At 52.7% G+C, this 14,792-nt stretch overlaps 1 protein-coding gene across 1 annotated transcript; it reads right to left on the reverse strand.

The window, feature by feature from the left end:
- Positions 1-2,115: 2,115 nt before the first annotated feature.
- Positions 2,116-12,759, reverse strand: LOC116408254 (C-type lectin domain family 2 member L-like). Its single transcript, XM_031895044.1, has 6 exons — positions 12,654-12,759; positions 9,160-9,258; positions 6,844-6,888; positions 5,264-5,418; positions 2,808-2,914; positions 2,116-2,701 (listed from the first exon to the last, which is right to left on the reverse strand). Exons 1-6 carry the CDS (start codon positions 12,691-12,693, stop codon positions 2,596-2,598), a joined length of 552 nt encoding a protein of 183 aa, XP_031750904.1. The 5' UTR covers positions 12,694-12,759; the 3' UTR covers positions 2,116-2,595.
- Between the last annotated feature and the right edge of the window lie 2,033 nt (positions 12,760-14,792).

Genomic DNA, 14,792 nt, shown 5'->3' on the forward strand with positions numbered 1-14,792 from the left:
GCTATAGTACTGTATATTATGGTGACTAATATTCACCGCTATAGTACTGTATATTATCCGACTAAATATTCACCGCTATAGTACTGTATATTATCCGACTAAATACTCACCGCTATAGTACTGTATATTATCCGACTAAATATTCACCGCTATAGTACTGTATATTATCCGACTAAATATTCACCGCTATAGTACTGTATATTATCCGACGAAATATTCACCGCTATAGTACTGTATATTATGGTGACTAAATACTCACCGCTATAGTACTGTATATTATGGCGACTAAATATTCACCGCTATAGTACTGTATATTATCCGACGAAATATTCACCGCTATAGTACTGTATATTATGGTGACTAAATACTCACCGCTATAGTACTGTATATTATCCGACTAAATACTGACCGCTATAGTACTGTATATTATCTGACTAAATACTCACCGCTATAGTACTGTATATTATCTGACTAAATATTCACCGCTATAGTACTGTATATTATCCGACTAAATACTCACCGCTATAGTACTGTATATTATCTGACTAAATACTGACCGCTATAGTACTGTATATTATCTGACTAAATACTCACCGCTATAGTACTGTATATTATCTGACTAAATACTCACCGCTATAGTACTGTATATTATCTGACTAAATATTCACCGCTATAGTACTGTATATTATCCGACTAAATACTCACCGCTATAGTACTGTATATTATCTGACTAAATACTCACCGCTATAGTACTGTATATTATCTGACTAAATACTCACCGCTATAGTACTGTATATTATCCGACTAAATACTCACCGCTATAGTACTGTATATTATCTGACTAAATATTCACCGCTATAGTACTGTATATTATCCGACTAAATACTCACCGCTATAGTACTGTATATTATCCGACTAAATACTCACCGCTATAGTACTGTATATTATCCGACTAAATACTCACCGCTATAGTACTGTATATTATCCGACTAAATACTCACCCCTATAGTACTGTATATTATCCGACTAAATACTCACCGCTATAGTACTGTATATTATCCGACTAAATACTCACCCCTATAGTACTGTATATTATCCGACTAAATACTCACCGCTATAGTACTGTATATTATCCGACTAAATACTCACCCCTATAGTACTGTATATTATCCGACTAAATACTCACCCCTATAGTACTGTATATTATCCGACTAAATACTCACCGCTATAGTACTGTATATTATCTGACTAAATACTCACCGCTATAGTACTGTATATTATGGCGACTAAATACTCACCGCTATAGTACTGTATATTATCCGACTAAATACTCACCGCTATAGTACTGTATATTATCCGACTAAATACTCACCGCTATAGTACTGTATATTATCCGACTAAATACTCACCGCTATAGTACTGTATATTATGGCGACTAAATATTCACCGCTATAGTACTGTATATTATCCGACTAAATACTCACCGCTATAGTACTGTATATTATCTGACTAAATACTCACCGCTATAGTACTGTATATTAGTAGGGAAATTCCATACATGCCAAGACTTTAGTGAAATTGAGTAAAAAGACACAGAGAATAAATAACACTGTAAGTCCATATTTTATTGCCAAGAACTCATTTACTGTACTTTTCTATAATTATCGCCTGCCTGTAGTAGGGGTTAATTTTCGCATAGCCGAATGCGATATTTAGCGCGCCAAAGTTATAGTGAATCATGCGATCGTATTCTTTTCAGCGCGGAAATTAACGTATGCGGTAAAACTAGCGCGAGAAATACTGCATGCGAAAATGGCGACTTAACGCATGCAATAATACTATGGTGAATCACACGCTAATTATCGCGACTTATTTAAAGCAAAAAAGCATGCGATAATTTTTATCACACGTTAGTGAATCAGGCCCAAAGAGTTAAAATCCTTCAAAACTATATATAGTTTATATAGAATATAAAGAGAAATGCCTAGTGCAGAATGGGGCAGGTGAGGATGGGAGATGAATTTGGGAGCGGGGGGCCTCATTTGCACACAAAGGAGAGAGGGTGCTAGCCTGGAGGGACCCATGGCACCCAATTCGAGTATAAGCTGAGGGTGACTTTTTGAGCACATTTTGGGTGCTGAATAACTAGGCTTATACTCGAGTATATACAGTAACTGTCACACAGTACAATCTCCAATAAATTCATAAAAATGCCTTCTCTTTCCCAGTGTAGTGGGAGGCTGCCCGCAACCATCCTTCCACTGCCCCCTAAGCTGCTGTAGGTGTATAGAGGCTACTAACATGTGGACTAGTTAGCGGTGTTTGAGCTGTAACTTTACAGTCTTTTAGAATATTAAGTAATTGACTGGTCTCTTTCATTTTTGTACTTATTTGCCCGGGCAGTGGGCACAGCGGGCACCTGGGGCTGCAAGAAGCTATTTGCACTGTGTAGCACATGTTAACTGATTCTATACATCTAATTAACGGAGTCCTTGGCCCCCCCACACACACAGTACAGGAATAATCTGGCAGTTCATTGGCCCAGACACGACTCCCTGCACAGTAACCAAGGGATACATGTCTGGCTCCTCCCACTCAGGGGGCGTGTCTCTCACAGATCCAGCGCAGGGGGGTGTAACAATTCTCCAGTATCAGGGTGCCCCCCATCTTGGCACAGGTACCAGTTCCAGTAGGGAGAGTTCTAGGGCAATGAGAGAGTCTCATTAATGGGCAAATGGGCACATTACTTACACATGGGGCAGAACTCCCAGCTACAGGGGGTAGAATTCAGTTCTTGGGGTACTTACTCTTCTCTGCCGTCGTCCCATCTTCCCTTCCATATGCCGGTACTATAGTGGGATCCGACGTCCTTTATTCCGACCCAGAATTCCTGCCCTGTGATCCTTATTAACCTCTGTGGGGGAAAGAGGCAGAGAGCAGTGAGACCCACTGGCCTGGGATGGGGGTTACATGGGTCAGTGGCCCCCTGTCGCTCTTCCCTGTACTTTCTCTATTTCATTACTGCCCCCCCTTATATATTTATATATAGTGACCCCCCCCTTAACTGCCCCTTCCCCAGTGTAACCAATCCCAACTGGGCCAGCCTTTCCCCATAACTGAGCCCATTCCCTTTATCAGCTTAGTCGCTCTTCCCTGTACTTTCTCTATTTCATTACTGCCCCCCCTTATATATTTATATATAGTGACCCCCCCCCCCCTTAACTGCCCCTTCCCCAGTGTAACCAATCCCAACTGGGCCAGCCTTTCCCCATAACTGAGCCCATTCCCTTTATCAGCTTAGTCGCTCTTCCCTGTACTTTCTCTATTTCATTACTGCCCCCCTTATATATTTATATATAGTGACCCCCCCCTTAACTGCCCCCCCCCCCCCCCCCCAGTGTAACCAATCCCAACTGGGCCAGCCTTTCCCCATAATTGAGCCCATTCCCTTTATCAGCTTAGTCGCTCTTCCCTGTACTTTCTCTATTTCATTACTGCCCCCCCTTATATATTTATATATAGTGACCCCCCCTTAACTGCCCCTTCCCCAGTGTAACCAATCCCAACTGGGCCAGCCTTTCCCCATAACTGAGCCCATTCCCTTTATCAGCTTAGTCGCTCTTCCCTGTACTTTCTCTATTTCATTACTGCCCCCCCCTTATATATTTATATATAGTGACCCCCCCTTAACTGCCCCCCCCCCCCCCCCAGTGTAACCAATCCCAACTGGGCCAGCCTTTCCCCATAACTGAGCCCATTCCCTTTATCAGCTTAGTCACTCTTCCCTGTACTTTCTCTATTTCATTACTGCCCCCCCTTATATATAGTGACCCCCCCTTAACTCCCCCCCCCCCCCCCCAGTGTAACCAATCCCAACTGGGCCAGCCTTTCCCCATAACTGAGCCCATTCCCTTTATCAGCTTAGTCGCTCTTCCCTGTACTTTCTCTATTTCATTACTGCCCCCCCTTATATATTTATATATAGTGACCCCCCCTTAACTGCCCCTTCCCCAGTGTAACCAATCCCAACTGGGCCAGCCTTTCCCCATAACTGAGCCCATTCCCTTTATCAGCTTAGTCGCTCTTCCCTGTACTTTCTCTATTTCATTACTGCCCCCCCTTATATATTTATATATAGTGACCCCCCCTTAACTGCCCCCCCCAGTGTAACCAATCCCAACTGGGCCAGCCTTTCCCCATAACTGAGCCCATTCCCTTTATCAGCTTAGTCGCTCTTCCCTGTACTTTCTCTATTTCATTACTGCCCCCCCTTATATATTTATATATAGTGACCCCCCCCTTAACTGCCCCCCCCCCCCCAGTGTAACCAATCCCAACTGGGCCAGCCTTTCCCCATAACAGCCCATTCCCTTTATCAGCTTAGTCGCTCTTCCCTGTACTTTCTCTATTTCATTACTGCCCCCCCTTATATATTTATATATAGTGACCCCCCCTTAACTGCCCCCCCCAGTGTAACCAATCCCAACTGGGCCAGCCTTTCCCCATAACTGAGCCCATTCCCTTTATCAGCTTAGTCGCTCTTCCCTGTACTTTCTCTATTTCATTACTGCCCCCCCTTATATATTTATATATAGTGACCCCCCCTTAACTGCCCCCCCCCCCCAGTGTAACCAATCCCAACTGGGCCAGCCTTTCCCCATAACTGAGCCCATTCCCTTTATCAGCTTAGTCGCTCTTCCCTGTACTTTCTCTATTTCATTACTGCCCCCCCTTATATATAGTGACCCCCCCTTAACTCCCCCCCCCCCCAGTGTAACCAATCCCAACTGGGCCAGCCTTTCCCCATAACTGAGCCCATTCCCTTTATCAGCTTAGTCGCTCTTCCCTGTACTTTCTCTATTTCATTACTGCCCCCCCTTATATATTTATATATAGTGACCCCCCCTTATATATTTATATATAGTGACCCCCCCTTAACTGCCCCCCCCCCCAGTGTAACCAATCCCAACTGGGCCAGCCTTTCCCCATAACTGAGCCCATTCCCTTTATCAGCACATGGGTCCCCCCACCAAGGCTTCCAGCCCCCCCATATTAGGAATTACCCATAACACCCCAGGGCCATCCTGTATCTGTTATGTAGTATCCCCGCCCCTACCCATCAGCCAATGGGGATTAGTTCTCTGATTGGTTCCCAGGAAGTTGTAGCCAATGAGATGCTGTTAAGCCTCTGGGGGCCAAGAGGGAGCTTAGTTGGGTTTCCCGGGGCCCCAGGGCCCATGATGTGTCAGTAAGGTGCCAGTACCTGCAACGTGCCCTTTCCCGTTGGCACCTGTGCCAGGGTGGAGCCCCCAGAGGTGCAGTTTCTCTCACTGTCCTCCCGGCTCATCGTGACTTCAGAGAAGAAATAGCATTTATTGTGCATCAGTATCCAGGGCTCGGGGCAGGGCCCCCCCGTACCTACAATATACAGCGAGTCACTGACAGATATATATATATAGCTATACCTTCTGCTCCAACCCTGGCTTCTTACCTCATCCCTGCTAACTGCCCCATGCTAAATGCCCCCAGGCTACCCCCCCAGCTCTGGATAACAGACTCCTCACTAACACAGACACATTTTATCTGTCACTCTATACATTTAATTTACCCTTTTTGCCCCCAGGCGATGGCTGTGTCCATTTCAGAGCACAGAGACAGGAAGGGTAGATGCCCCCCTCATATGCGCAAGGTGGGGAGCAGCAAGAGACACGGGTGGTAATGGGGCCCTCTCCTTACCAATTACATGCAGAACCCCCTGTGCACCCACCAATCACAGAGGGGAAAAGGGCAGGACCAGTCCCTGGGGGAAAACCCCCTGCCAATAACCCTATTCTAACAGATCAGTATGGCACTGACTGGTGGGTATCAGATGGGCACTGACCTTCTCCTCTCCTTGCCCAATACTAGCCTCCTCCCCCAGGCCCTTGCCCAACACTAGCCTCCTCTCTCAGGCCCTTGCCCAACACTAGCCTCATCTCCCAGGCCCTTGCCCAACACTAGCCTCCTCTCCCAGGCCCTTGCCCAACACTAGCCTCCTCTCCCAGGCCCTTGCCCAACACTAGCCTCCTCTCCCAGGCCCTTGCCCAACACTAGCCTCCTCTCTCAGGCCCTTGCCCAACACTAGCCTCCTCTCCCAGGCCCTTGCCCAACACTAGCCTCCTCTCTCAGGCCCTTGCCCAACACTATCCTCCTCTCCCAGGCCCTTGCCCAACACTAGCCTCCTCTCCCAGGCCTTTGCCCAACACTAGCCTCCTCTCCCAGGCCCTTGCCCAACACTAGCCTCCTCTCTCAGGCCCTTGCCCAACACTAGCCTCCTCTCTCAGGCCCTTGCCCAACACTAGCCCTCCTCTCTCAGGCCCTTGCCCAACACTAGCCTCCTCTCCCAGGCCCTTGCCCAACACTAGCCTCCTCTCCCAGGCCCTTGCCCAACACTAGCCTCCTCTCCCAGGCCCTTGCCCAACACTAGCCTCCTCTCCCAGGCCCTTGCCCAACACTAGCCTCCTCTCCCAGGCCCTTGCCCAACACTAGCCTCCTCTCCCAGGCCCTTGCCCAACACTAGCCTCCTCTCCCAGGCCCTTGCCCAACACTAGCCTCCTCTCCCAGGCCCTTGCCCAACACTAGCCTCCTCTCCCAGGCCCTTGCCCAACACTAGCCAGTTCTCTATCTCTGGGATCTGATACCCAAACTCTCTGCTTCACTCCTTTGGCCAGTATGGGGGGCACCAGTCCCCTCCCCAACACGGGCTCCAATGGGCTATGGCTCCTGGGTAAATGTAACAGCGCCAACGTTACTACCTACACAGAGGCCTTCCCCAGAGACCCCCAGTAACTCTCAGACACTTACCTGCCGAGCGTGTTGTTCCCCCTCCACTGATTGGCTGATTGGCTCCTTGAAATCAAGAGACATCCAGTTATTTTCAGGAACTTTCAGGGGGGCCAACGCTAATGGCCCCATGGGAGGCGGGAGAGATGAGGGGCTTCTAGCTGGAGGGGCTGGGGGTGCAGGTACGTTTCTGTTACAGGGTAAATGGACGGCATGGGGCCCCTCAGATAGGGATGTGGGGGCCCCAGTATTACCCACCTGTCCCTCGGGGGAGCAGAGTCACAGACTGCATGGGGCCCCTCAGATAGGGATGTGGGGGGGCCAGTATTACCCACCTGTCCCTCGGAGGAGCAGAGTCACAGACTGCATGGGGCCCCTCAGATAGGGATGTGGGGGGGCCAGTATTACCCACCTGTCCCTCGGAGGAGCAGAGTCACAGACTGCATGGGGCCCCTCAGATAGGGATGTGGGGGCCCCAGTATTACCCACCTGTCCCTCGGAGGAGCAGAGTCACAGACTGCATGGGGCCCCTCAGATAGGGATGTGGGGGGGCCAGTATTACCCACCTGTCCCTCGGAGGAGCAGAGTCACAGACTGCATGGGGCCCCTCAGATAGGGATGTGGGGGGGCCCAGTACTACCCACCTGTCCCTCGGAGGAGCAGAGTCACAGACTGCATGGGGCCTCTCAGTTAGGGATGTGGGGGGGCCAGTATTACCCACCTGTCCCTCGGAGGAGCAGAGTCACAGACTGCATGGGGCCCCTCAGATAGGGATGTGGGGGGGCCAGTATTACCCACCTGTCCCTCGGAGGAGCAGAGTCACAGACTGCATGGGGCCCCTCAGATAGGGATGTGGGGGCCCAGTATTACCCACCTGTCCCTCGGGGGAGCAGAGTCACAGACTGCATGGGGCCCCTCAGATAGGGATGTGGGGGGGCCCAGTATTACCCACCTGTCCCTCGGAGGAGCAGAGTCACAGACTGCATGGGGCCCCTCAGATAGGGATGTGGGGGGGCCAGTATTACCCACCTGTCCCTCGGAGGAGCAGAGTCACAGACTGCATGGGGCCCCTCAGATAGGGATGTGGGGGCCCAGTATTACCCACCTGTCCCTCGGGGGAGCAGAGTCACAGACTGCATGGGGCCCCTCAGATAGGGATGTGGGGGCCCCAGTATTACCCACCTGTCCCTCGGAGGAGCAGAGTCACAGACTGCATGGGGCCCCTCAGATAGGGATGTGGGGGGGCCAGTATTACCCACCTGTCCCTCGGAGGAGCAGAGTCACAGACTGCATGGGGCCCCTCAGTTAGGGATGTGGGGGGGCCAGTATTACCCACCTGTCCCTCGGAGGAGCAGAGTCACAGACTGCATGGGGCCCCTCAGATAGGGATGTGGGGGGGCCAGTATTACCCACCTGTCCCTCGGAGGAGCAGAGTCACAGACTGCATGGGGCCCCCTCAGTTAGGGATGTGGGGGGGCCAGTATTACCCACCTGTCCCTCGGAGGAGCAGAGTCACAGACTGCATGGGGCCCCTCAGATAGGGATGTGGGGGCCCCAGTATTACCCACCTGTCCCTCGGAGGAGCAGAGTCACAGACTGCATGGGGCCCCTCAGATAGGGATGTGGGGGGGCCAGTATTACCCACCTGTCCCTCGGAGGAGCAGAGGTCACAGACTGCATGGGGCCCCTCAGTTAGGGATGTGGGGGGGCCAGTATTACCCACCTGTCCCTCGGAGGAGCAGAGTCACAGACTGCATGGGCCCCTCAGATAGGGATGTGGGGGGGGCAGTATTACCCACCTGTCCCTCGGAGGAGCAGAGTCACAGACTGCATGGGGCCCCTCAGATAGGGATGTGGGGGGGCCAGTATTACCCACCTGTCCCTCGGAGGAGCAGAGTCACAGACTGCATGGGGCCCCTCAGATAGGGATGTGGGGGGGCCAGTATTACCCACCTGTCCCTCGGAGGAGCAGAGTCACAGACTGCATGGGGCCCCTCAGATAGGGATGTGGGGGCCCAGTATTACCCACCTGTCCCTCGGGGGAGCAGAGTCACAGACTGCATGGGGCCCCTCAGATAGGGATGTGGGGGGGCCCAGTATTACCCACCTGTCCCTCGGAGGAGCAGAGTCACAGACTGCATGGGGCCCCTCAGATAGGGATGTGGGGGCCCAGTATTACCCACCTGTCCCTCGGAGGAGCAGAGTCACAGACTGCATGGGGCCCCTCAGATAGGGATGTGGGGGCCCAGTATTACCCACCTGTCCCTCGGGGGAGCAGAGTCACAGACTGCATGGGGCCCCTCAGATAGGGATGTGGGGGGGCCCAGTATTACCCACCTGTCCCTCGGAGGAGCAGAGTCACAGACTGCAGGATGAGGCAGCAGGACAGCAGGACGATCAGTAGAATGGGGGCCACAGTGAGTGACCAACGTGAGCCTGGGGGAGGGGGGAATAAAAGGTGAGTTGACTCACGTGAGTGAGTGGGTACTTGGATATTGGGTTTCTGGACCCCGGAGCAGAAATGCTGGATCAATGGACATTCCCAAAAGACATGAATAAGAGTTCTAAGCCACATTGGGACCGGGGGCCATATTGTAGTTACATATGAGCCAGGCTATATGGGGTTAAGTTTGGTCTATAGAGGAACTTTACTGGGACCAATCACTGTTGCCCCAATCCCACTCTCTGTGGCCCCTTCATCTGGGGTGGGAGACACCAACTCCAAGCAATGTGTATCTAGGTGTTCACATAGGGGTGTAAGTGAAATGGTATGGCCCAGAGTTACATGCTGAGATACCTGGGTACAGGTGGGACTGGGATCACCAAGGTGGGCACAGGTGGGACTGGGAGCACCAAGGTGGGCACAGGTGGGACTGGGAGCACCAAGGTGGGCACAGGTGGGACTGGGATCACCAAGGTGGGCACAGGTGGGACTGGGAGCGCCAAGGTGGGCACAGGTGGGACTGGGGGCGCCAAGGTGGGCACAGGTGGGACTGGCAGTGCCAAGATTTGCACAGGTGGCACTGGGAGCGCCAAGGTGGGCACAGGTGGCACTGGGAGCGCCAAGGTGGGCACAGGTGGGACTGGGAGCGCCAAGGTGGGCACAGGTGGGACTGGGAGCGCCAAGGTGGGCACAGGTGCGACTGGGATCGCCAAGGTGGGCACAGGTGGGACTGGGAGTGCCAAGGTGGGCACAGGTGGGACTGGCAGTGCCAAGGTGGGCACAGGTGGGACTGGCAGCACCAAGGTGGGCACAGGTGGGACTGGCAGTGCCAAGGTTTGCACAGGTGGGACTGGGAGCACCAAGGTGGGCACAGGTGGGACTGGGAGCGCCAAGGTGGGCACAGTAGTGGGTGGGCTTATCCTTACACACCCATCTATACCCTCAGTGGGACTGTCCCAGGCAAATTCTTGATGGAAATGCAGAGAGAATGTGGCACCGATGGGCATTCACATTGGCATGACAGCTTAGAAGCCATCAAGATCAGGTGCTGCTGAATGGGAGTCCCTACTGCAGTTATTGGGGGGCTATAGGGACTTTATAGACCAGTGATCCCCAACCAGTAGCTCGGGGGCAACATGTTGCTCACCAACCCCTTGGATGTTGCTCCCCGACCCCTTGGATGTTGCTCCCCGACCCCTTGGATGTTGCTCCCCGACTCCTTGGATGTTGCTCCCCGACCCCTTGCATGTTCCTCCGCGACCCCTTGGATGTTGCTCCCCGACCCCTTGGATGTTGCTCCCCGACCCCTTGAATGTTGCTCCCCGACCCCTTGGATGTTGCTCCCCGACCCCTTGGATGTTGCTCCCCGACCCCTTGGATGTTGCTCCCCGACCCCTTGGATGTTGCTCCCCTACCCCTTGAATGTTGCTCCCCAACCCCTTGGATGTTGCTCCCCAACCCCTTGGATGTTGCTCCCCAACCCCTTGGATGTTGCTCCCCAACCCCTTGAATGTTGCTCCCCAACCCCTTGGATGTTGCTCCCCTACCCCTTGAATGTTGCTCCCCAAACCCTTGGATTTGCTCCCAACCCCTTGAATTTGCTCCCCAACCCCTTGGGGCTCCCCAACCCCTTGAATGTTGCTCCCCAACCCCTTGGATGTTGCTCCCCAACCCCTTGGATGTTGCTCCCCAACCCCTTGGATGTTGCTCCCCAACCCCTTGGATGTTGCTCCCCGACCCCTTGGATGTTGCTCCCCGACCCCTTGGATGTTGCTCCCCGACCCCTTGGATGTTGCTCCCCGACCCCTTGGATGTTGCTCCCCCACCCCTTGGATGTTCCTCCCCGACCCCTTGAATGTTGCTCCCCGACCCCTTGGATGTTCCTCCCCGACCCCTTGAATGTTGCTCCCCGACCCCTTGGATGTTGCTCCCCAACCCCTTGGATGTTCCTCCCCAACCCCTTGAATGTTGCTCACCAACCCCTTGGATGTTCCTCCCCAACCCCTTGAATGTTGCTCCCCGACCCCTTGGATGTTGCTCCCCGACCCCTTGGATGTTCCTCCCCAACCCCTTGAATGTTGCTCCCCAACCCCTTGGATGTTCCTCCCCGACCCCTTGAATGTTGCTCCCCGACCCCTTGGATGTTCCTCCCCAACCCCTTGAATGTTGCTCCCCAACCCCTTGGATGTTGCTCCCCAACCCCTTGGATGTTCCTCCCCAACCCCTTGAATGTTGCTCCCCAACCCCTTGGATGTTCCTCCCCAACCCCTTGGATGTTCCTCCCCGACCCCTTGAATGTTGCTCCCCGACCCCTTGGATGTTCCTCCCCAACCCCTTGAATGTTGCTCCCCAACCCCTTGGATGTTGCTCCCCAACCCCTTAGATGTTCCTCCCCAACCCCTTGAATGTTGCTCCCCAACCCCTTGGATGTTGCTCCCCAACCCCTTGGATGTTCCTCCCCAACCCCTTGAATGTTGCTCCCCAACCCCTTGGATGTTCCTCCCCGACCCCTTGAATGTTGCTCCCCGACCCCTTGGATGTTCCTCCCCAACCCCTTGAATGTTGCTCCCCAACCCCTTGGATGTTCCTCCCCAACCCCTTGAATGTTGCTCCCCAACCCCTTGGATGTTCCTCCCCGACCCCTTGAATGTTGCTCCCCGACCCCTTGGATGTTCCTCCCCAACCCCTTGAATGTTGCTCCCCGACCCCTTGGATGTTCCTCCCCAACCCCTTGAATGTTGCTCCCCAACCCCTTGGATGTTCCTCCCCGACCCCTTGAATGTTGCTCCCCGACCCCTTGGATGTTCCTCCCCAACCCCTTGAATGTTGCTCCCCGACCCCTTGGATGTTCCTCCCCAACCCCTTGGATGTTGCTCCCCGACCCCTTGAATGTTGCTCCCCGACCCCTTGGATGTTCCTCTCCGACCCCTTGAATGTTGCTCCCCGACCCCTTGGATGTTGCTCCCCAACCCCTTGAATGTTGCTCCCCAACCCCTTGGATGTTCCTCCCCAACCCCTTGAATGTTGCTCCCCAACCCCTTGGATGTTGCTCCCCAACCCCTTGGATGTTGCTCCCCAACCTCTTGGATGTTGCTCCCCAACCCCTTGGATGTTGCTCCCAGTTGCCTCAAAGCAGGCACTTATCTTTTGAATACTTGGCTTGGAGGCACGTTTTGGTTGCCTAAAACCCAGTGTAAAGCCAAACAGAGCCCCCTATAGGCTGCCAGTACACATAGCCAGTACAAATAGCCAATCATAGTCCTTATATGGCACCTCAGGTACCTTTTTTATGCTTGTGTTGCTCCCCAACTCTTTTTACATTTGAATATTGCTCATGGGTAAAAAAGGTTGGGGATCCCTGCTATAGACCCAGCACAGACTCACTTACCTGCCCTGCTGGGTGGGCTCGTCTCCCCCCCAGACTCCATGGACTTGGCTGTACTGAGTGGAGCTGCGTCTCCTCTGACAGCAATAGAAGTGAGTGCAGCGGGGGGAGGGGCTTGTGGTGAAAGAACCGGAAGGCACTGACACTGCTGCCACCGACTCATGAGCTTTCACTTCATCTTCTGAATCTATAGAAGGATCGGGCCCAGGAACCAGGGAGGGGCTCGGCCTGAGGGGAACATTTCTACTTCTGTGTTTGTGTGACAAAAAGTCATGTGATTCTACGGATTCTGTTCGGCCAGAGCTGAATTGTGGGCCCATCCAGAACCGGTGCATCCCTCATACTCACACTCATACTCACACTCATACTCACTTCATTTCCTACCCTGGGGGGGTCCAGAGGGCTCAGTACTGAGTGTCCAATCTCTCCCTAACAATCAGTTCTGCACTCACTCACATACACTCACACATATGTAGGGACCCATAGGGTTAAGCTGCCCCTATGGCTTTATCCCCTACCCCTTCCTGATTGTGTTCATTATACTTTATTGGTTTAGTTGGTTGTCCCCACCCCTTGCCCACCAATATAGTGTTTAGCAAGGAGGTGTGGCTTTCTCTTTGGCTGCCTCTGATTCTCAAGGAACAGCTCCACTGAGCCTGGGAGCAGAATAGGCCCCAGTAAAGCCTTATTGCCCCACTCTGGTGAAGTCGGGCACAGGGCCCCGTGAATGAGCACTAGATAGAATAGGAGAAACTGTAACAGCACTCTCTCTAGGAGGGTGAGACAGATAGAACTAGTTAGTAAGAGCAGTTTAAGCTCCAACCAGAAGTTCAGCTGGAAGTACCTTCCATCCGGCAAGGCGAGGCGAGTTTATTTAGGGTGCGGAATGACTGCCGATAGGTTTCTGGGGAGATAATGATTCAGCAATACGCACTTTACTGGCTCATAATCAGCCGCTGGGGGTATGGGGTCTCTCTATAGATGTCACTTTCCCCCACAGGTTACCAGCAAGTATCTTGGCCCATTCTGCCTTAGGGACAGTGTAACCCTCACACATAAAGATGTGCAGCTACGTGTCCATTCCTTCCCAGAAGTTATCAGGCTGCATGGGTGGGCTTGACATGCTCAGTATTGGGGGGGGGCAGGTCTGGGCTCATAGTGGGACATGGGACTCATCTGCTCCTCCTGAATGGTCAATTCCATGAGTTTAAGACGTTCTGAACCAGTGAGGTCCAATCCCAGAACCATAAGCCTTGACTGATACTTCACCATAGTGGGGCCATCCTCCCCCTGACCCACTGCTGCCCCGTGTATCGGCAGCTCAGTCCCAGCATCCATTTCACTTGCACGTGTATCTGGGCTGGGGACGGACCTGCCTGCTCCTCATCCACTAATAAACTTGCCCTATCTGTTAGCCCTGGCTGAGACGATTCACTAAAGGTCATTAACGCTTAACGCATAGTTTGATGGGTTAAAAAGTGTTTGTTAATTACCATATATACTCGAGTATAAGCCAATCCGAATATAAGCCGAGGTACCTAATTTTACCTAAGAAAACTGGAAAACTGTATGGACTCGAGTATAAGCCTAGGGTGGGCTTACATAATACTACAATTACATGATGTTGAGAAGTGCATGATGCCCATGACTAGGCAGGCCCAAAAATCTCTTTGGAGTGAAGCATCTGGCACTTGAGCCTCCTAGGGGCCGAGGCCCACGCTCCTCTGTCACTGTGTCCGGATTGTGCCGAAGAGGGAAAAGATTGGGTAACCTGACAGGAACGTCTCCCAGCGCTGCCTAAGCTTCCCGTGCCCGTCGTATTGGTACCGTCTCGGCTGCCCTGCTCTCCTCTGCCGGGGGGCTTTCCTTTCAACCAAGCCGGTTTTACTTCAATCGCCTTCACTTCGGCGCCGAAAATGCACAAAAGTACACTATATTTTGTGTGCGCACATCTTAGGGAAGGTGGCGCGACTGCCTATGCCGCTGAGTTTAATTGTAAATAAGTTATTTTAATGCCTAGATGTTAGCGGTACAGTGCAAAAGCGAGGTACCTGCACGAGGGGGGGGGTTGGTGGTGGGGGTGCGAGCGGACATCCACTGGGGTATACATTTTATCCAAATACGCGAGTATAAGCCGAGGGT

Source organism: Xenopus tropicalis, chromosome 1 (genome assembly GCF_000004195.4).
Source record: "Xenopus tropicalis strain Nigerian chromosome 1, UCB_Xtro_10.0, whole genome shotgun sequence".
Taxonomy (NCBI): Eukaryota; Metazoa; Chordata; class Amphibia; order Anura; family Pipidae; genus Xenopus; species Xenopus tropicalis.